The sequence below is a fragment of the Lingula anatina genome, chromosome 5 (genome assembly GCF_051362555.1).
Source record: "Lingula anatina isolate TDL-2025a chromosome 5, LinAna3.0, whole genome shotgun sequence".
Lineage (NCBI taxonomy): Eukaryota > Metazoa > Brachiopoda > Lingulata > Lingulida > Lingulidae > Lingula > Lingula anatina.
This window is the reverse complement of record NC_141771.1, coordinates 17,365,495-17,387,011: the sequence shown is the minus strand read 5'-3', so window position 1 is coordinate 17,387,011 and position 21,517 is coordinate 17,365,495. Positions and strand designations below refer to the sequence as shown.

The 21,517-nt window shown below is 38.0% G+C and overlaps 1 protein-coding gene and 1 long non-coding RNA gene across 2 annotated transcripts; both read left to right on the top strand.

Moving 5' to 3' along the window:
* The first annotated feature begins 6,631 nt into the window (after positions 1-6,631).
* Positions 6,632-16,457, top strand: LOC106165431 (neuronal acetylcholine receptor subunit alpha-5). The gene is made up of 7 exons (XM_013543635.2): positions 6,632-7,436; positions 11,486-12,021; positions 12,434-12,478; positions 12,724-12,833; positions 13,200-13,750; positions 14,214-14,419; positions 14,735-16,457. Exons 1-7 carry the CDS (start codon positions 7,376-7,378, stop codon positions 15,044-15,046), a joined length of 1,821 nt encoding a protein of 606 aa, XP_013399089.2. The 5' UTR covers positions 6,632-7,375; the 3' UTR covers positions 15,047-16,457.
* Positions 16,458-17,437: 980 nt separating this feature from the next.
* LOC147761761 (uncharacterized) lies at positions 17,438-18,828 on the top strand. The gene is made up of 2 exons (XR_015334638.1): positions 17,438-17,763; positions 18,699-18,828. It is a non-coding gene; the product is annotated as an uncharacterized LOC147761761 (long non-coding RNA).
* Positions 18,829-21,517: the final 2,689 nt, after the last annotated feature.

Sequence of the window (21,517 nt, the reverse complement as noted above, 5' to 3'; positions counted from 1 at the left end):
AGATCAAATAAAAATAAGAGATATATCTCAGGGGCGGATCCAGGATTATTTGAAAAGGGGTCCGCGGATGCAAAGCCGCCCTCCCGCACCCCCAGGCACCCCCAAAAATGGTATTTTAGAGGGCGAACGGTGCCATTTGGTACGGTTTAGAACTATAATTCAGCTAGTCAAAATTCTAATTTCAAGAGGGGACCATTCCGCCACTGCACAACAAATAACGTCTAACACGGCAATGTAATACGGAACAAAATAGACTGCTTCCCTTTCACAGGTTGCAACAGGAAAATACAATAAAGGTTGGCCTTTACATTAGTTGGCTTTATTGGCTACCGTTTTCGTGTGAAATGCCATAAATTAAAGGGATAATAACTCTTCGTATGAGATCTATATTTCACAATAAAAACATTATAAGCAACTCATAGAAATATAATATATTCTGTTTTACCTCAAAAACGGCAGTTATAGCTATTATTCTGATATCTGAGTTTGTCATCGGACCACGTGACCTCCACAGATGGCTATACTCTATTATAATCTCTTAAGAGATTATTAAAAAAGAACAAACTTTTTAGAAAAAAACAGGGACTAACTTTGAATGAAGAAATTGATTCATTGACCATTGGTAAGTATGGGAAAATTGTTGTTTACTCCGGGAAAATTCATATTTTGGCCAAAACGAACAGGTGTTATCCCTTTAAGCATATTCAGAATTTTTCAGACGTAAATTAAGTTAAATCATTTAGAGCTGCGATATATTTCGATGTGTGCACACAGTCACGGACCTGGAACTGACAGCATGATATAAAACCTGTTACAGACTCAACCTTAAGCCACCTGCTAAAAAATAAAGGAAAATTAACATGAACAATAATAAACAGGTGGTCGCTCTGTGGATCAAAATACAACACTGTTTATCAAATTTATCAAAATATAATTTTTCAAATTTCACCTAACAGTCTGTACTATTAAAAGAAATTCTGCTGAATGTTCCACAAAAAGACGTCAAATGGTGGCGCACACAAGAGGTTTTTTATTTTTCAAGTTAATTTTTTGTGTTTTGTATTTGTTTATTCTACCAATTGTTTAAAAAAAGACATGTTTTGGCAGTAATGGTACCAGTTTTTTTTTCATCTGCCATTAGGAGGGTAGGCCTACATATAGGCTACTTGTACGTGTGTAGGAAGGAGGCAAAGAGTATGACATAATGTTTGGCATGGTAATTACCATCGGTTTTAAACGTAAAGTTTACTGCGTTCCCGTTTGCGGTTTGATTCCAACTGTGTCCAAATTCAAGATGTGTAAAGTCGCTGTCAGAAATTTATAAAGGCGTTCATTAAGCACCAAAGTTTCTGCGTCCGCCCTTCCCAGCATGCATTGTCGCGTCTTCTCAAATTGACGCCGTCTGGTGCAAAACTCTTTATTCTTCCATGCATCCCCGCTGTTTAGACCTGTCATCAATCATGTAATACATTTTTGATCATACTGAGGGCGTAGAAAATGTACCCTTGTTTCTTAACGTGAAAATCAGCTTAATCAGAGGTTGAGACAAAATTAAATAACTGCTCTAAAATTCGTCACTAGGACAAATAGTACGTAGGCCTAGCCCATCGTCTGCAAGAAAAGTGGCAATTTTTTCTCTTGGGTTACCCAACATCTTTCACTGAGAAAAAAAAAAAAGAAAGTGCAGAAAGTGCAACACACCTTGTTATATCTCATATGAGAAGGTTGGTTCAGATTTCTTAAAATGTCAAGGAAGGGCAAACCTTGATTGAAAGCAAACAGCTACCTGCTCACTCTCCCTCTGGCAGCCTCACTCTCGGAATTACACGCGTGCTATCATTATGAGTTTAGCTCAAAGTGGCAACCAAAACGAAATTTTCGCGCGGAGAGCAATCCCAAGCATCAGAGCCATCAACAGGTTCTTGAAATGTTGGCACTGTCTTACTTCGGTTAAGTAAGATTAGCCACGTGCGTCAGTTTATTGAATTACGCACGTGGTGGGGTTTGTTATCGCGTCTACATTCGCCCCTGTGGTCTACAAGAGGCATTTATGAATAACACAAAACACGCGTAGGCATATCAGAACACAGACAGAAAACTTCAGAGAAGACCAGAAAGAATACGAAAAAAATAGATTTCCACGCAGAGTGAACGAAAGTGGAACACTTAAAAATGATAGTGATGGTTCACACTTGTACTCATGCAAAATAATCGGGAATCGGTGAGCAATTTCCGGACATCTTTGAAAGACTGCTCTAATCTTAAAGAGCGTAAATTCCAAGTGAAATGCACTATACTGTGACGTACTTTATATATCATTTATTTCAACATTTCCGCTGTGGCACTTAAACTGCAAAACATTGCCTAAGATACTCCTTTCCAAGGATGCGGAACCATTGCGCAAGTTCGACAAGTTTTCTGAACTACGACAACAGCGTTCAGATCTGATTCATGTAAAACCCACGCTCAGCTTCACGAGGAAAGGAATACTACACCTGTTAGACTCTTAATTGAAGAACACGGTTTATATTTCTTATTTCCCCGCATATTTATAGCAGCTGAGTATTTTACACCACATGAGGAAGCGCCTGCTGCACCTCGTGGGGGACAGACGCTTTTCAAATTGCTTGTTTGTCCTTCATCGAACGTCTGAGAGTCTGGATCCCAAGCAACGTGACTAGTCTGCCTTTTATGTTAATGGCAATTCGTGGAAAACCCATCGTCTTTCAGTGAAAGCATTGTTAAGCAACGCTCCGGGAAGTGATGTTATGGAATTGGTCCAAATGCCAATTCATCCATGGATTATTTTATTACAGACAGATTAACTTATTTTAAAACATAATATGTATATGAAAAGGAGATCGAATCATATCAAGTTTCAGTCTACCCTGTTCTGAGGACAAACAGTGCAATCAACTTAAGTGTTGTTGACCTTTTATCCATAATCCTGCCGAAATCGGTGAAGAAATATTAACAAAATGGGAGTTTTAAGTCTACCAGCGACTGTAACTAAAGGAAACGGTTCCGCAGATGACGTCACATGGTGGTCAGACTACGTCAACTCCACATTAAACGTCACAAATTCTAAATCCGGTGAGGGACTGAACGTCACTGATGACGTCACAACGGACGTAGCGGATTATGGACTGGAATTAGATGAATTTCAACAAATCAGACTGATTATACTCATCGTGGTGCTGGCGGTGCTCTTGATTGTGACGACCAGGGTTGTGTTACAAATGTTTTCTATGACAATTGAAGCTGAGAAAGAATCTGGTGGAGATGTATAGAAAGTGCTGTGATGACATATCCATTTCGTTGGTGCTACACCAACAAATATCCAAGGCGGCCATAAACTCTCATTTACGCGTACTCTGCGAATTTTACGCATTCGATTAATCAACTGTTTCATTCGTTTATTAAGGCATAATTCATTATCTTTTGTGCGGGGGTGTCATAACAATATCAATGAAACCAGAGAATTAAAAAAAGGTTCGGTCCAAATGGAATCTGCAGCGGTCTGCAAAATGTTACAAGATAAAGAAAAAGAAGATTCACTCTTGACCAGCTGACTTCAGATAGGAAAGTCAGTCCAGAAAAACAGCTGACGACTTTGACGAATGTTAGATAAAAAAATAAACTGTATATCTTGAATCGCACTTATCTTATTCACAAAATTCGAAAAACTGATATTGTCTTATAATGAGAGTATAACAAGATATACTTTACTGTATAGGATTTCAAAACGAGGAGGAATATAAGCTGTTACCATTATGAGTATGAGCAAGCCCACTTAAGGTCATGAGGAGAATACCATCATATCTCAAATGCAATGCTCATATTTCTTCACCATGAAGAACTACATTTAGGAATGTTCAGAGAAGTGGAAATTGCGTATTTGTGATATGTTTTCATGTGATACAGTCATTGGAGCGTTCTAAGGATAGGCAGAGTGGCCCCGTTATTTCAAGATGCTCTGACTCGCTGAAGTGCCGGAAATATCCGCGCTCTGATATGTTGGTGTTGGTGTAGGCAATATCATAAGGTTAAACCATTCAGCAGTGAAAATATTAATCTTTAACGCGAAACGCATATAAACATTTTCCCGACGTCATATGTGTGAATCGTACGAGGGATTCAATTTGTAATGCATCCGTGGCTTGAAGCTATTTGAACTGTGCCGTAGTATTTTCGTAATAACAAACTTGAGACTTTGAAGTGAGGGTATGGGGTAAAACAACAAGCTGAAAACATTAGCCTCATAAGGTGAAACTCATTAGGAGATTTATTCATCTACAGGCCGGCGCACACTTAGACTAACGAGCTGAGGTACTTGCACCGTTCGCGCTGGTTTAAGCGAAGCCTTCGATGGGTAATGATTGCCTTAACAGTGATGTTAACAATACTAGTATTTAAGCATACATTTGAAATGGAGCACATGGACTTTCCCAAAGAGAAGTCACTATCTACGGAAGGTGTCGTGGTATTGCAAAACGTCCAATCAGTATTTGTCGCCACTGAGGAATTCAAACGTTCCATACGTTTATTATCATAATCAGTTATGTTTTGAATTGAATTTTATATATATCGCCATAATTTACACTTATTATTTAACAATGTTGTCAATAGGCCATAAAAACTGTTTAAAACTAACAACAACAAGTTTTTCCAGGGCGGTCGGAGTACAAGACATAGTAATTACAGGGTATGTCTGGTTGTGGTAAAGGAATTTCTTTCAAAACACTTATTACGTCATTAGTATACGTTCATAATTTGGATTTTGAAGTATGTGGTTTTAAATATGATATGAAAGCTGATATTGTTCCAGCTTTTAACGAAGTTCATCTTACAAGAAAATAACTTGACAACTTTTGACATAGTTAAATGAATAATCGCAATTCACAATTTGACTTCGGAACCGGTTCGGGTTTTTTTCTGTAGGAAATTCAGCGTTAATGATGTGCATATGTGGGGATTCTTATTGGTAGAAAAAGCAATCAACGTCCTCAGTACTTTTACAAATTACGTTTATGCGTTTAAAAAAGCACTCTTTTTCTTTGAATTTGTAGGCTTTTATTTTCTTTTTAGGTGTGTATAAATTTATAAATGGAATTTTTAGCACAGATTGCCGTATGATGTTTTCTCATTCAACATATTCAAAGGTTAATTTTTAATTATATTGGAACATAAAATATAAGAGGGTAGTGGGTTTTTCTGTATAGCCAGTCCAGATGGATATTATAAATTAAAAACAATGTCAAAATTACCCATTATTCAAAATATATATTTATGTCATTAAATGAATGTGCAAATAAAAAAGTCAGTTAAATCTTAATGGTTTAGGATGCTATATATTAGAATTCCAGCTTTAATCCCTTGCAATTTAATAGAATTTAGATACCTAACTATGAGTCCAATTAAAAAAGAGTACAAGTTCATGTACAAGACGAAAGCCACCGCGTCACGTGTTTACATGTAAATCGTCTGCACACTAAATTGTGACACTCCACAAATAAAAACAGCTGGAATATTAAACGGTTGCAAGGAACGCTATTAATTTCCCGTCACTGTTTCAATTACACGAATCATTTAACGATTATCACTGTGTGTTTAGACTTAGGGCTCATTCCCAGTGAAAATATCGTTCTACTTAGATCGATCCAACCCTGCAGGTTCGCTGAATGCAATCAGATTAGCAGATTAACATACTTCCCCTTGTTTCCATTGTACCAGTTCTCGTGTAATCACCAGCTTTTCTGACGCTAGGACTCAGTAGAGGAGACGTGTTAATCTGTGAATCTGATTGCATTCAGCGAGAGTCCAGCAGAGTTGGATTGATCTACGTAGAACGATAGTTTCATTGGTAATGAGCCCTAAGTCTAAACACACAGTGATAACTTATTATGCACTCTGTCAGTTGACCGTGAAAACGATGTCTAACCATCTAATCCCATCGCCGTCCGGCCCGCCGTCCTTGTAACTGACATCGAGTTGGTGAAGTGCCCGGTGAGAAAGGTTCAAAATAACCACAATATGAGTTTTTACAGCATAGTGCTATTTGTCGCTGCAAATGGACTTTAAATGCATACGCCGTATACTACTGCTATATATATATATATATATATATATATATATATATATATATATATATATATATATATATATATATATGGGTCTTGGACGAATCACCACAATAATGCATAAACTAACCGGTCGCTTACAGTCTGTGGTGTATTGTGACCTCTCATTGAAGGGTATATCTGTGTACATGTGCGTGTATATGCATGCGCGCGTGTGAGTGTGCGTGTTTGTCTGTATGTGTGCCCTCGCGCGCACACGTGCGTGTGTGTGTGTGCGCGTGCGCTTGCACACGGAAAGACTTAAATGCCTGTGAGAGGGGATTCTGCAACAGTAGCATAAACTTCAGGTTTTGCTATTTATACTGATGAACGAGCTAAGCGAATCCTATTAACTCGCCCTGTGTCAGCCTTCGTTAATGGTCACACGAAGATAGTGATTAAGCCCTCGGTAGTTTACCAAGGCAGTGTTTAATAAAATATACGAGCTTCATTTACGCGGTTAACGTGCGTGAAATTTGCACCAAGATTAACTCTCTATAATATAGAGGACGTTCCGCGATCTGGTTAACTATGTCGCACACAACACAGGCAACCGACCGCAATACTGACATTAATATTGTGCTGGGGTCTTCTTGTTTGTGAAAGCGCCTTCGTATTTTTCATCTCGCTTGAACGGTGATGCAAATATTTCTGCCTTATTTATACAAGTCCTGGTGTTAGTGAAAGGACAGGTGTGGGATATTTTATTACATTTCACGCTGGACGGTGACTGATTAGCGTCCTTAGCCGGTAGGTACAGAAAGACGGCGTGGCGAAGACTGTGGGAGTGCTCAAGGTAAGGGGAGTGTCTGCGTTCTCTTGCAAGTTATTTCGGTGGATAATACATGCCGCATTTTTGCTGAAAATGTACACTCAAATTACACATTGTTTCTGACACCAAAAAGAAAAAAAAAAACAATTATTTCAGTTGACATCGCTTGTGTACGGAACCGATTCACAAGGCTGCACAATATTCAATAATATTCAAGTTTTTATGCAAGATTTTCTGCAAGGTTAGCAAACGAGCGATATAACAGACATAATATACGCTGGACCCGCATCCTTGAACTGCAGAGGAATTTACAAGGATATATACACAAGCGTTATTTATTTCTTGTAACCCAACGCCGTTTGTCTTGGATTTATAAGTTTCAGCATAAACGTACCCTACCGGTGAAGAATACGCCATCTTAGGCCAATAAGGTTTAGGGCACTTAAAAGAACGTCGTCCAAGCCACATCCCAAGGGTTTGAAAGATGTTGAGAACAACGTGGGAAAGAACCCTATATATTCTTATCTTGGCTGTGTTGCACGTAGGTGAGTGCCTCATCGTTTATTCAAGCAGAAGTCACTAATTGTAAATGTTTTAGCACACGCAAAAGGCGAATAATTTACAAGGTATTAATCTTTATGAAATTGGACAGTTAATTTCTTCATTAACGTATGTGGTTAGTTTGTTTTCTCTTCCTTGAAGACAGAATGGTGGCTAAACCCCATTAGCAACTCTATATTTTATTTATTTATTTATTTATTTATTTATTTATTTATTTATTTATTTATTTATTTATTTATTAAAATTTTTCATGCAGCCTTCGGAGCCAAACGGAATGTTCTCACTTTAAGGTTCAGTTTAAGGTTATGATTCTACTCTAGGGGTTACATGTACGAAAATACATTTGTTTACAGGCCCGTAGCCAGGGGGGGTTCGGGGGGGGGGGTCAAAAGAACCCCCCTTTTTGCTGGAAAAAGGTCCACTCTGTGTAAAATTTGACCTAGGTACATGGGGATTATATGGTAAAAGGTCCACTTTTTCAGAAAAAGAACCCCCCCCCCTTTCAAATTGCTGGCTACGGGCCTGGTTTAATATATTCACATTTTAAAACGACAGAGCGTTCGTGTGTACTGGTAGGTGGGGCCTTTAGATTATACAAATAAGGCCCAGTATACCACTAAAACTGGCGCAACCTTTCTTGATATGTTCCATCTGAACTGGCTGTATTGTTACGATCAGCTCATCGTGGTAGGTAGCCGTTCAAATAGCACACCCAAAGTGACCACATGGGTGGGAAAATTCGGGATAAGATTGGCTCCCCATGGTGATCTAAGCGTAATCTTTGGGCTCGTTTGTATGGGGACATGGCTCAAGACGTACATGAAAGGTATAACAGTTTGGTTTGCCTACCAGTAGACTGAGACTGCACCATTGGTTTTTGTTTGAACAGGATATTTTTTATCTCAGCTAATGTGTCTTGTAAGAATTTATTGTTTTAGCTAAGCAAGCTGACTCTTTCTTGATTTATGGATGCTCAAAACTCGCGTCCTCCTACTCCTCTCTCTCTCTCTCTCTTACACACACACACACACACACACACACACACACACACACACACAAAGAGCCCTGCACCTGCATGATTGCTGGCTCTATTAGAAATACAGCAAGTATACCTCTCTCTTGAAAAGGAAAATCATCAAGAAAAGGAGAAAGAGAGAGAGGGGGAGAGAGAGAGAGATGCGAATGGGCCAGGTCATGATAATTCCACCGTATAATACTGAACAATGATAACAAATGCTTTGCCGCACTCGAATCCCCTGGACCGAATCATGTTAAAATGGTAATATTACACCTGAGAAAGCACTAGATACGCCCCATCTCTCTTATTCACAGATTTTATTCTAACGTGCACCCCACTGCTCCAATTATTCTCGCCTGCATATTTGCAACCCAAAGCTCTCTTTAAGCAAAATAGGATTCTAACAAAAACTTGAGGTTTCATAGGATGCTATAAGAAAAGTTTTCCCACAGAAGTTTAACCCATTTACGTTGTAAAATAATTCTGAGTGAGTCAAGCCTTCTGTCATTGGTCATAGCACTGTCCACCAGGTGTCACTGCGGACAATTGCGGGAAATTTGAAGGTTCTAGGACCGAGTCATCCTATTCTCATCATCCAAATCTAACACCTAAGATATCTCGGCTCAACCAACACCTAAAATACCCACCCCCTGTGAAAAAAGGAGAGAAGACATTCTTATGTTTCGCGTAGATAAAAGACTTTGTTTGCCACAAAAAAATTCTGAATGGTAACTGATATTCGTTGCTGTTACTATTTATCCTGATCGGTCGCCTAATAGTGCGATATTCTGGCACCACAAGAAACCTGAGGTCATATGATAATATGGAACAAAATACGGTGTATTCTGAACACAATACTAGTATACTCAGCTTTGTTCCGCCACAATAGCCCCTTGACACTCTTCATGTAAAACTTTTGAAAATCGTCTGTTCAAGTGTATTTACGCAGATGATTTGGAAGCTAATTTCAAAAGATACGGCGGATAGATAAAGCCTGTCAAAGTAGGTACTCGTTGTTGTACAGATAAAAATGATATATACGAGTAATTTGAAGGCCTAAAGTATAACGGAAAACGTTTACAATGCTGTCTTTTTTATCGCTCTCCCGATTAAACCTATTCAACGATGTGCAGTGCAGGCAAGAAAAATAGAAAGGAAGAGCCCTGGATTTGCTCCAAAATTTTAACAAAATATTGACCAAAATAAATAGAAAATACACACCCTGAGATTTATCAAAATTTCACACACACGCTCGCACGCACGTGCGTGCGTTAGCCTGACAGTGACGAATAGCCCATATTACTGTGCACTGTCAGGTCTACAAAAATCAAATCATTTCCCGAGGACGACAAATGAGAATAATTAAAAAGGAATGAATTAAAAAGACTTATAAAACCAGGTCGTCGAGTAAAAGAACAATAACTGTTTGTCAATTTCAACCGGGGAAATCCAAAGCTGGGCGGTCACTGTCATTTAATGTACGTTAAGCATGAAAACGGGCAATGATGAACTGTGATAGTTTAGTTGATAAAGTACTGCTCTTAAGTGGTACCATATTTTAAAACACCTATACTAGCATATCTACACCAATACATTTGGCTGAAATTGCTGGTTTTAATCTAGAGAATATTAATGTGCATATGGGATAGAAAGCATTCCCCTTTTTAAAACACTCTCTAATTAATAATGATTTGATATTCTTTAATAAGGCAAAAAGCAAACGCTTTTCAAGGAGTTTCAAGGTCAAAGGAAGATCGATAACAACGGACCATGGCCAGATATCGTGAACTACAACTGGCAAAGGTTTTTTTCAATATTGTTATCATTTCTACTTCTAAACAAGATCATATCAGATTGGCACAATTCACGAAGACAACCGCTTTCAAGGTGAATTGAACTTCTAAGCGGAATGACAGCACTGATAAAATCAGAATTTAATAGGGCTACCTGTCCAGTTTTGCCATTAACCTCCTCATACACTCGCGTTATAGGTCAATGTCCTAGGCGTGCCGCTATGGTGCTGGAGCAGCCAGGTAAAAATGACACACGATCACGTAAAAAAAAAAACAACGGTTTCAATATAACATTCAAGTTGTTAAGCACACAAAACAAACCAAATATTTTTCAAAAATGGTCCGGTGTCAGAGACCCTTTGGTGTGATATATTGATATGTACAGGTAAGACCAGCTGTAGATCCTTATGCCATCGGCAGTACGTAAATGTATTTTCGTATGAACAAAATGGATTTTAATCATTCTATTGTATTTTATTTTATCGACGGAACATATTAATTTCCATTTTATACTTTTATGTATACATATGACAATTAATTATTATAATTATCATTATCATCCGCTTACGTCACGATAACTTAAACCTATATGAATCTAATGGAGGGCAGCCTCTGTTACACGGATCTACATCAGTTACTTATCATGAACCTCCGAGTAAGAGAACCTGCAGAAGGCTCTACTGGCCTCGGTTTGCAATCTATTAGAAGATAAAGATTAAGAAGAGGATTAATTCAATGACCCAAAGATCTGATTGACTTATCTTCAGGCGCAAAAACAATTAATAATGAACAAAAAAATTAAAATAAACTTTAATACTAGTAGAAGGTCATGTGGCGGTGCTCTGGGATTGACACGTAGCACATGCACTTTACGTTACGTGGAATTCTTGAATTGTTCAGTTAAATTCCACTCGTCGTGTTTTTTGTCTCTGGAGGAAGTGCACAGTCGAAAAAGCGCACTTTCTCTATATTTGTTTGTCTGTCTGTTCGCCCGTCGATCCGTCCCCCGGCCTGATCCGTTATTGAAAACGTTCGTTCATTCATCTCTACAAATTTCAACTAAACATTTGTCTTTCTGCCGTAGCCTACCTTTCTCCCTCTTATATTCAAGTGCCTCTTTTCTCTCTCTGGATACTGCCCGGAGGTGGGTCCAAGGCCTTTTAATGACTTTTGGTGTAGATCTCAGTACATTAAATCTCTATTTTCTTTATTTTTTTTTCAGATATTCAAGCTCAAAATGTGACTACCCAAACGCCCTCTACTGAGCAAAATTTAACGTCACCTCCCGCTGTGCAAGAGATTACCACAACACCGCCATCAGCAACTGGAGCGGCGAATGTTTCCTCGTCAACAACGCCCGCGGTTTCCCCAACATATTCTTCGACGGTGAAAAATGTTTTGGATCCCAATTCAACAAGCGTGGAAGCGTCCACCAGCACAATGCTGACAAACTCTTCTGTCACACCGGACACAATCGCCTCGCAGACCACACTTTCACCCGTCACTCCTACCGCAATCTCCTCTGAAGTTACCAATACCACTGGCACACCCAATAGCACAATGTCGACTGCGGGAACAACCAGTGCAAATGTCACATCTAACGCAATGACAACCACGGAGGAACCAACAACCAATTACGAGGCTGAGATAATAAAGGCGATATTTCAGGATTACCAACAATTACAGCCACCGTCTGCAGAACATTTTACTTCAAACAAGAGTACTATCAGAATAATCGTGCAAAGATTGAGACATATTGTGAGTGTATTACTATTACTATTATTATTATTTGTTGAATCACCCATTTACACTTAACTTCATGCTTTTTTGACTGTATAAATGAGTGATTCAAAATAGTATGTCGTCTTTCTATATACACTAAATATAAATAATCTAACGTCGACTTCACGAGTGTTATAGTTTCAACTGAGGATTACGATAAGTGGGGGCCCACAAGGAGGTCCCCGACTTATTTGGTCATAGCCTACTATACTTTATATTATTTCCGTTTTAGTTGTTAGTAAAGCATAAGAATTGGAACTACGATGGCCTGCATGCACCCCTTAGCGTCGATTAGCGTGGTGCTTATGGGGCATCGTATGAAACGTATTTCGTAATATTACACTGAAGTCTGACTCAATTTTTTTTCTAATTTTAATCATGATTACAGAATATTGATCACACCGCGCTTGGAATGGATATTTTGATTCAGACTGTAAGTATTTTCTAACAAATTAAGTCTAAATTCAGCAGTACGTGCACTAGTACCACAGAACCCTACCCCAACTTTTGACCACCCTTTAACCTAAAGATTTAATTAACGTTTTTTCTTCTTTTTTTTCATTTTTACAGAACACAAGTAAGAAATACGGTAAGAAGAAAAAAAAACGCATTTTTATATGTTAACACGAGCCACGCCTCTTTGGCTCCTTATCATCCCCAAAACTCTCTTTTTTCTAGAGTTGGTTAGATGAGCGGCTCCAATGGAACCGTCAGCAATATGGCGGTGTGAACACAATACATGTTCAGCCAAACGACGTTTGGACCCCAGAGGTCCGCTACCTAGAAAGGTAACTTTTAAAAGCAGGCGTGAATGGTATAAAAATTACAAAGGGCCGTTCACGGGGTTTGACAGGAACTGATTTCTGGCTTTAGTGTTATTTCAACGAGATTTTTTAGGTACACTAAGTCGAGTCCCATAGTCAAAATTATTTGCAGAATACTGGTTTTAGACACTTTTCGGGTTAAGTTAAAGTCAAAAACACATTTACTCAAATTAAGGCCCATGGTCAGATGTCAAAAAGTAGGCATAATGGGATAAAACATGGTCCAACTTCTTCATTAAAATCTATGTTGGATAATTGCATAAAAGATGTTTATAAATTTATTTATTTGTTTATTTATTTACATTACTAACAAATACATTCATCTACCAGCTTTCAGCATTACAAAGAAATAGCAAAACAGACGGCAGACGACAGTATTTCCATTGACTCAACGGGATTAATAACTTGGACCACTCCGGGGCGACCGGTGGACGTTCCATGCCAGACGGACCTGTATTTCTTTCCTTTTGATTACCAGGACTGCAACATAACGGTCTTATCCTTCCCTGTCGCCATCACAGCCCAACCCCGCCCCGTAGTTCAAACTTCTAGCTCGGCTGCAGACATGATTCCGAACATCGAATGGGAAGTGACGTCACTGTCATCACAAAGTGCCTCAACGCCGTTTTTGAACCGCGTCTACGTCAAGTCAACTTTCACCTTCCGGTTTGCACGCCGGTCTGTGACGTATTGGTACACAGTGATTTTCCCGTTTATCGTTTTCACCTTGTTGCCACTGTGTGTGTTTTTGCTTCCTGTTAGTAGCCCTCAGAGGATTACATTCGCATTGATTCAGTTAGTTGGGTTCTTTGTGTTTACTGTGTACAGCAAAGACATTGTTCCTATGGGTGTCACAGGGAGTAACGAAGTACCAGTCATAGGTACGACACAAGCATCTCTCTCTCTCTCTCTATCTCTCTTCAAAACTTTGCTGGTGAAATTATAAGATGCACATGTATGTAGATAGTCTCTCTCAATATTTTGCTGGTATAATTATAAAATGTATGTACATGTTTACACCAAGTAATCTTCCCAGTTTAACGGAGCTAATTTAGCCAGTGAATACCCCTTCCATGACACTTAATGCAACGTTACACAGTATCAGTCACAACTAATACAACTAGATGTGCAATCATTTCCATCACAACCAACACAACTCTAGCTTACTCTACCAAATATTAATTCACACAAGACACAACCAATCTAACATACAGCTATTTCAGTCACATCTAAAGCAATCGCACATTTCAATTTCAGCTCAGTTCTTTGTGTCTGTGATATGCCGCATCGTTCGGTAAAACCTTTTCCAGTCACATCTAATGCAATGGCACATTTCAATTTCAGCTCAATTCTTTGTGTCCGTGATTTGCCGCATCGTTCTGTCTGTTGTCCTCTCATGTTGGTCCTATGGAGCATATCTAGAACAAGGATCAGGGCACTCACTGACGTACTGCAAGCGCCATCTGGTAGTGGGCTGCATTGGAAGAGTACTTGGCTTCGGAAAAGAGGCGAAGAAAATATTTGATACTAGTGCAGATGAAGAGAAAAACGTAATAACCAGTTGGCATCGATTTTTGATTTAGTATGCTTTATTGCAGAGTATAGTTTTAATTTTTTTTCCTTTGTGTTTAATTAAGTTGCATATTACCTTTCAGTTTATGCACACCGTTAATTTTCATTTCCACTCTGATGTAAATTTTTCACTGAGGATGTTATTTTTAGATAGATAGATAAATGTATTCCTAGTTTAATTTATTATTATTATTATTATTATTTCGAAGGCAAAACGATATTTTAAAAACATTTACTTTGCAAGGTTTTTTTTTTATTCTTCTATTTTAACCGTCCGATCATTACAATTTCAGGACATATCAATGGATGTTTTGGATATTCCAGTTACAGGCGAGTCCAACACGGATAACGATTCATTGATAAAAAACGATGGCAAGTTGCACAGCCGCCTGACTCTGAATGCTATTCTGGCGCAAATCAAAGGCGCCAGGAGGACTCTGTCATACGAGAGCGAGAAAAAGCGAGAGAAGCTAAAGATTCACTTGGAATGGCAACTTTATGCTGTCATCTTGGACCGGTTGTTTCTGATTGTGACATTTGCCTCTGTCGTAGTTGTCGCCGTTTTATTTCCTCTACAATACGACCTTCAAATAAGAATAAAGTAGATACGCATGGTACAATCCATTCATTTTAGGGTTAGGTCGGTACCGGCGTCATTATCGACAAAATAGGAGTCAAGAAATGGTAAAGAGATCGAGTTATTGAGTTTCTTTCTTGTGAATGGTTCTTATTGATGTAAATACATTTCACACATTTTCTAGTACGCGCTAGCTTATGGCAACAATGTTATATTAGAATTAACAACACGTACTAACCGTTATTTGGAAAATCGTTTTCACTAAAGCGTAATGTTGAAATTCTGGTGTACTTATGATTAGAGCCAGTTTTGAGGTGAAATTTTTGGTAATGCATTTCAAATCTTCAAAGTTTAAATAATAGACCTTATTATGTTATAATAAAAAACTGTACACAGAAGGTTGCGATTAAATAATTGGTTATAGTATGTATAACATGTATGAGATGCTTTGGGGTGCATTTACAATGAAACTATTGTACTTCAGGTAGATCGATCCAACTCCGCTGGGACTCTCGCTGAATGCAATCAGAATTAAAGATCACAACACCGCCTTTCTGGGGTTGAGTAGAATAAAGAAAAGCTTGCGATTATTCGAGTATGTTGGAAACAAGAGGGGGCGTGTCCTTCAATCAATATGGTTGCATTCAGCGAGAGTTCCCAGCGGCAGCGGAGTTCGATCGACCTTCATTGCAAGGAAGTTTCATTGTGGACGCATCTTTATTTATACTAGTACCGGTACAATAGCGCATGGTTTACAGCACAAGACTAGTAAAGAAGATCAAGCAAAAAGTGCCATTTGAACCAGTTAATTAAAAGTTTAATCGATGGTGAGTGAGACCAGTGAAAAAGGCAGCACTCGAAAAACGAATAGTTGTATAAAAAGTAGTGCTACACCCTAATATCACGGAGGTCTCTGAAATAGTATAAAAAGTAGTAGGGACTTCTTATTAGCAATGAAAAATGCAGTTATAAGAAGGTGTACACTCCCGTTTCTTCAAACATGCCCTTGAAAACATAAAGCAACATTCCTCCTATAATTGCAATTATATCATGTCTTTCAAGTAATGCTTTAATTTGTTAAAATAGCGTACTGTATTTACGCTACCAGTTATTTTTCAGTTGCAATTGATTAATCTATGTATAAAGACAGGCCTGTCTGGTTCTTTGGAAAGCACTTTGTCCAAAAAGTTTACTTGTCTGGCTTTAAGAATAAAGACGTTTCATTGCATACAGACGCCTTGTACATAAATACGGTTTTGATACCTGTATCCTGAAGGTTTTAGATTAAATGTGTAGAAAATAACAAACCGGTCATTTTATTTATTTATTTATTGTTGTCGTCGTCGTCATCATCATAGTCGTCGTCATTATTATTATTATTATTATTATTATTATTATTATTATTATTGCAATAACTTTAAGGAATAAAGCACATTAAGTAGCCAGGAAGACTTCTGTCAATCTATCGCGAACATTCATTCTCAGTGTATATGTCCACTGGAAGAAAACAAAAGAGAAAAATGTAGTGCAAGATATATTCCAGAATGCTACTTTACCTAAGACTATGGTGATAGAAAGTGATATATCTAGCTTTTTGTGTAAAGCGTGGAAAATTAAAAATTCATGCCTTGCCAGTATGGGGAATTTTCGTATTCAGTAACGAAGATTTTGGTAACGAAAGTTAACCCAATTTGGATAATATTCTCACGTTATTAATTCAAACAAAAATAGACTGCGATTAAAGGGACATTGCAAAATGCAAGTTTTTTTTACTGGAATATTTTTCCCTCAATATCAAGTACATTTTTCACAATGCCTGGTAAACGATGGTTATGCATATTTAAAAGAGAATGCAATTTTGCCGTGTTTCGTGTTAAACATCTTTAAAACTGTGCCCTGTCGCAATTATCGTCTAGTTAATCATGGATGTTACTGAATTTAAGATTATTTCATGGCTAAAATATTACAAAAACAACTAAAAATACCGTCCTGCTCCCAAAAGAAACAAAGAATGTTTCTTCAATTTTTTAAAAAAAATCGTCGACACCGCGAAAATAGCCGCAAGCTTTTCACTGAGTTATTCAAAATGAACATCCTAGACATTTTCTTAGACGTTAGACATCATACTCGCTTCCTGACAACAGTGGCGGATTTAGAGGGGGGGACCGGGGGGGGGGGTCCCGACCCTCCTTCGGTTTCTGAAAAATATATCACATCAATATATCACACCAATATTCCTCTCTTGAAAGTAGAATTTTGACAAGCTAAATCATAGTTCTAAAACGTACCAAAGGGCACTGTTTGCTCTCCAGAACACAAAAAAATTTCAGAGCCCTTAAGCAGGCCCCAAAACCACGCCAAGGGGGCGATGGTCGGCTTCGCATCAGAGGTTTGTCGTTCTGGACCCCCCCCCCCCCTTTCAACAGGTGGGCTACATGTGTAGTAGGCCCAGTTAGACACTTTTGGCCTTGTAGAGTATTGTATGTGACATCGAATATTTGCACGACTTTGAGCATATGAAGGTATCACCACCGGGTTTATTGAACATTCGTGAACAGTTTTAGTAACAACCTCTCACCTAAATATAGCTATACCTGTTGTTATTTGCATAACAACAAGTCGTAGTGCGAGCTGTCTTCCCGAATGCTCACTTGGCAGTTAGACAGAGTCGGGTGTAGATGCAACAGTATGTGTGGAGCAGTCAGAAGGTCGAGCTTTATAAGGCGTGGAAGCAAATGTATGTTTGTGAGTATCACTATTTCTTCATAAACCACAGCCATTAAATACTAAAGGCGCAGAAGAATGAGAAAAATATTTACGACAAATATTTATGACATAAATCATTTTAATATATTTCCATTGTCACTTGTATGTCACTCAGAGTGGTAGAAATTATTGCCTACAGTGCACTGGGACTCCAAATGTTCAGGATAAACGGCGCATTCATCTGACTTTTGGTGATAATCTAAGTTTGCTTGAAATCCTCTGCACTTTGTAACCCTCTGTTTGAACATTTTGTGTGCCCCGGCCTTGACAATTAATTCTGAATATTTTGATCTAATTTAAAATGTAGTGTGTGTTTAAATGTGAGTACTACCACCCAAATTAATTAATTGGATGATGCTTGACACCATTCTGAGCTTCTGATCTAAGGATTTCGGGTGCTCATTGCACAATGACTGACAGATACAAATTTTACACAGCTTGTCGTCTCCATTGTGCCGTGTGTTGTTCATCCATTACACGGTTCACTGTATGAAAACTTATTATATATGTGCAATGTAGGCCCTTTTTGTTATAATTTTCGAAGAGAATTTGTAAATGATCTCTTTCTCTGAAATGCGTCAACATGTACTACAACCCGTGTTATAACATTTAATATCAAGAGGGATATATAAACGGTCGTAGCAGTAACCTCGCCCACTCTGCAAATGAAACGGGTTGTGCTATCAATGTTACTTTTTTAACAAGAGACCTCAAATAGTTGTATCATTAACTAATTCCAGAACATAGTTTTGGTTTTGTGCTAGTAGTTGAACCTGAACATCAGACTAGTTAATAAACTTGCACGCCATTCCATTTTATATGTGCCCTCTGCCCTGTGATATTACATGCATTATTAGAATGTAGAAAGCCTGTCTGTTTAGTTCAAAGTTGTAAACATTATTTTATCCTTTCAGGAGCTCAACGAGATTCTGCACATCATCCTGAAAGCAACCTATGAAGTCTAGCCTTTGCTTCACACACAGGAACCCACGCTCCTTCGGACATTTATTATATGAAAACTCAATAAAAACATTTTTAATTTGACGTTTTACTTTTCACTTTGTTATGAAATTATTATGATAAAAATAATAGTAATTATGGAAAATGAGTTATTTTTAATGTTTGAGGACTTTCAAATTCAATCTGATCTGTAAATAATGTCAATGTTTTTGTGGTTGACGGTTTTCTGTGGTACCTAAATTTTAAATAGTTGTAAAATGACCAGTATTTTCTAAATAAACCCTCCAAGCTGTTTTAGCGCACTGAAATAAAAATATCTAAAATGGTTTCCAACAACCTACATTTTATAGTTCTAATTTATATAAATTTACAATCCTAGTTTTTAAAAAATTCACATGAGATTTTTGTTCTATAGCATATGCAACTAATTCTTTTAGATATAGTTTTGGCTTTTACTATCGTGAATTGTTTTAATTTGGGGGCCTATTCTTAGTATTAATACTTAATTTGACATTTGAACATGATAATGAAGGGGTGGGATGATTCTGATGTAGCTTAAATCAAGTCGGTTTTTTAAATGGATACAGCTGAAATTGACCAAAAAATTGATTTCTCGGGGTAAAACAATTTCTTCAGTTCCTGTTCTCTGAACCAATATGGAATAATTACAAGTCTCCCCCGACCTGTCACCCCTTCTTATGCAATGAACTCATCCCACCTGTCATCCCACTAATGCAGTGGACTCGCCGAACCCGGCACCCCTTCTAATGCAATGGACCTGTCCTACCTGTCACCCCTCTAATGCAGTGGTCTCGCCCCACCTGTCACCCCTCTAATGCAATGAACCCGCCCCACCTGTCACCCCTTTTATGCAATGGACCTACCCCACCTGCCACCCCTCTAATGCAATGGGCCCGCCCCACCTGTCACCCCTCTAATGCAATGGACTCACCCCACCCGTCACCCCTTTTATGCAATGGTCTCGCCCCACCTGCGACCCCTTTTATGCAATGGTCTCGCCCCACCTGCGACCCCTTTTATGCAATGGACTCGCCCCACCTGTCACCCCTCTAATGGATTGGAATCGCCCCACATAACATTTACACCCTTTTATTTGAGTCGTCCCACCTAACATGCCTCAGACTGAGTGGATTTTCTCCACCATACCCCTCCAATTGAATGGACTCCCCCAATTTGTCTATCAGATGACCGAGGCGTACTGTTCCACTTTATTGCTTCATTCAAGAATTTATTGCTAAACATTTTCACTACTCCTGTGTTAGCAATATATTAGAATGAATTTTCTAAAATGAAGTTAAAACAATCCATTCAATCATCACAAATGCCAATCAAATAGCAAGATTACTTGAAAACACTTTTTTCATCATTTTGATAAATCTTATTACATAATTGAAGTCCATTTTTATAGGCTTTTTTAAGCTTTTCAGCATGTCGGTAATTTCGGGTAGGTACCGACTCCCGGAGGGTTCTAAAATCCTCATCGCTCTCGTCACCGACTAACCCCAACCCCAGTTTGTAATCAGCCACTGGGCGTAGTTAAAACAGCGTATGCCCAACGTTATACCGACAGCGTATGGCGCGTCTCCTGCTTGCTATATTGGTAAATATATCTTTTTACTTTTATGACATTGTAAAAAACGTTTTAATACTAGATGTGATGATTAAAGTTGTGCAAATTGTAGTGATGCAAAATATGATATCCTTTGTTCATGTGCTTGTGCCAAAATTAACAAAAATGTATCATTTGTAAATTTTCATCAAAATTTATATACGTTAAAGGGATAATAACTCTTCGTTTTGGCCAAAAAATGAATTTTCCTGGAGTAAACAACAATTTTCCCATACTAACCAATGGTTAATGAATCCATTTTCACATTCAAAGTTAGTCCCTGTTTTTTTTCTAAAAAGTTTGGTTTTTTGTTAAAATCTCTTAAGAGATTATAACAGAGTATAGCCATCAATTGAGGTCACATGGTCTGAAGACAAGCTCAGATATCAGAATAATAGCTATAACTGCTGTTTTTGTCAAAACACAGAATATATTATATTTCTGTGAGTTATTCACAATGTTTTTATTGTGAAAAATAGACCTCATACGAAGAGTTATTATCCCTTTAATAGAACTTGCTGACAAGGTTCCTCGGATCAATGATGATGACAGTGGCAGTAAAGAGCGTTAGAATAACGTTCTCTTAACACTTGTTGATGGTCTAACCGATATATAACCCTGTTTTAAAAACGTTCTGGACGTGTAAGCTGGGTATACGATAGTCTACCTTCATTATTTTGCATGTATTAAAAACATTTATTAACAAGTGATCTACTCAGTAGCTAATATCTATGAAATCAAACTTGTTTTTTTTATTTTTAAGTAAACTCAAATGGCACTAAATATATTTTTATTAATGATAAAAAATAATGAGTTATTGTTTTAAAAGTAACTACAAAAAGTCCAGCCTTCCTTATAAACTATGTAGGTATTACCTCCAATATTCCTGATGATGGTGACTGACAGTCACAGAAATATTGGCCCGGAGGTAATACCCACATATTTTATAAGCTCTTTATAAAAAGAAAAACAATAATTTAAAAATAAATGAACTTTATCTAATTCCCACCACTTCACCGTCCCATTTTTATTGCCAATTGAAACATGATTATTATATCTGTAGAACTAAGTTTATTATTATGGAGTGAGCGCGACTTCATTTTATCAGTAGGCTTAGATCTAATCTATAACGTAAAGATGCCT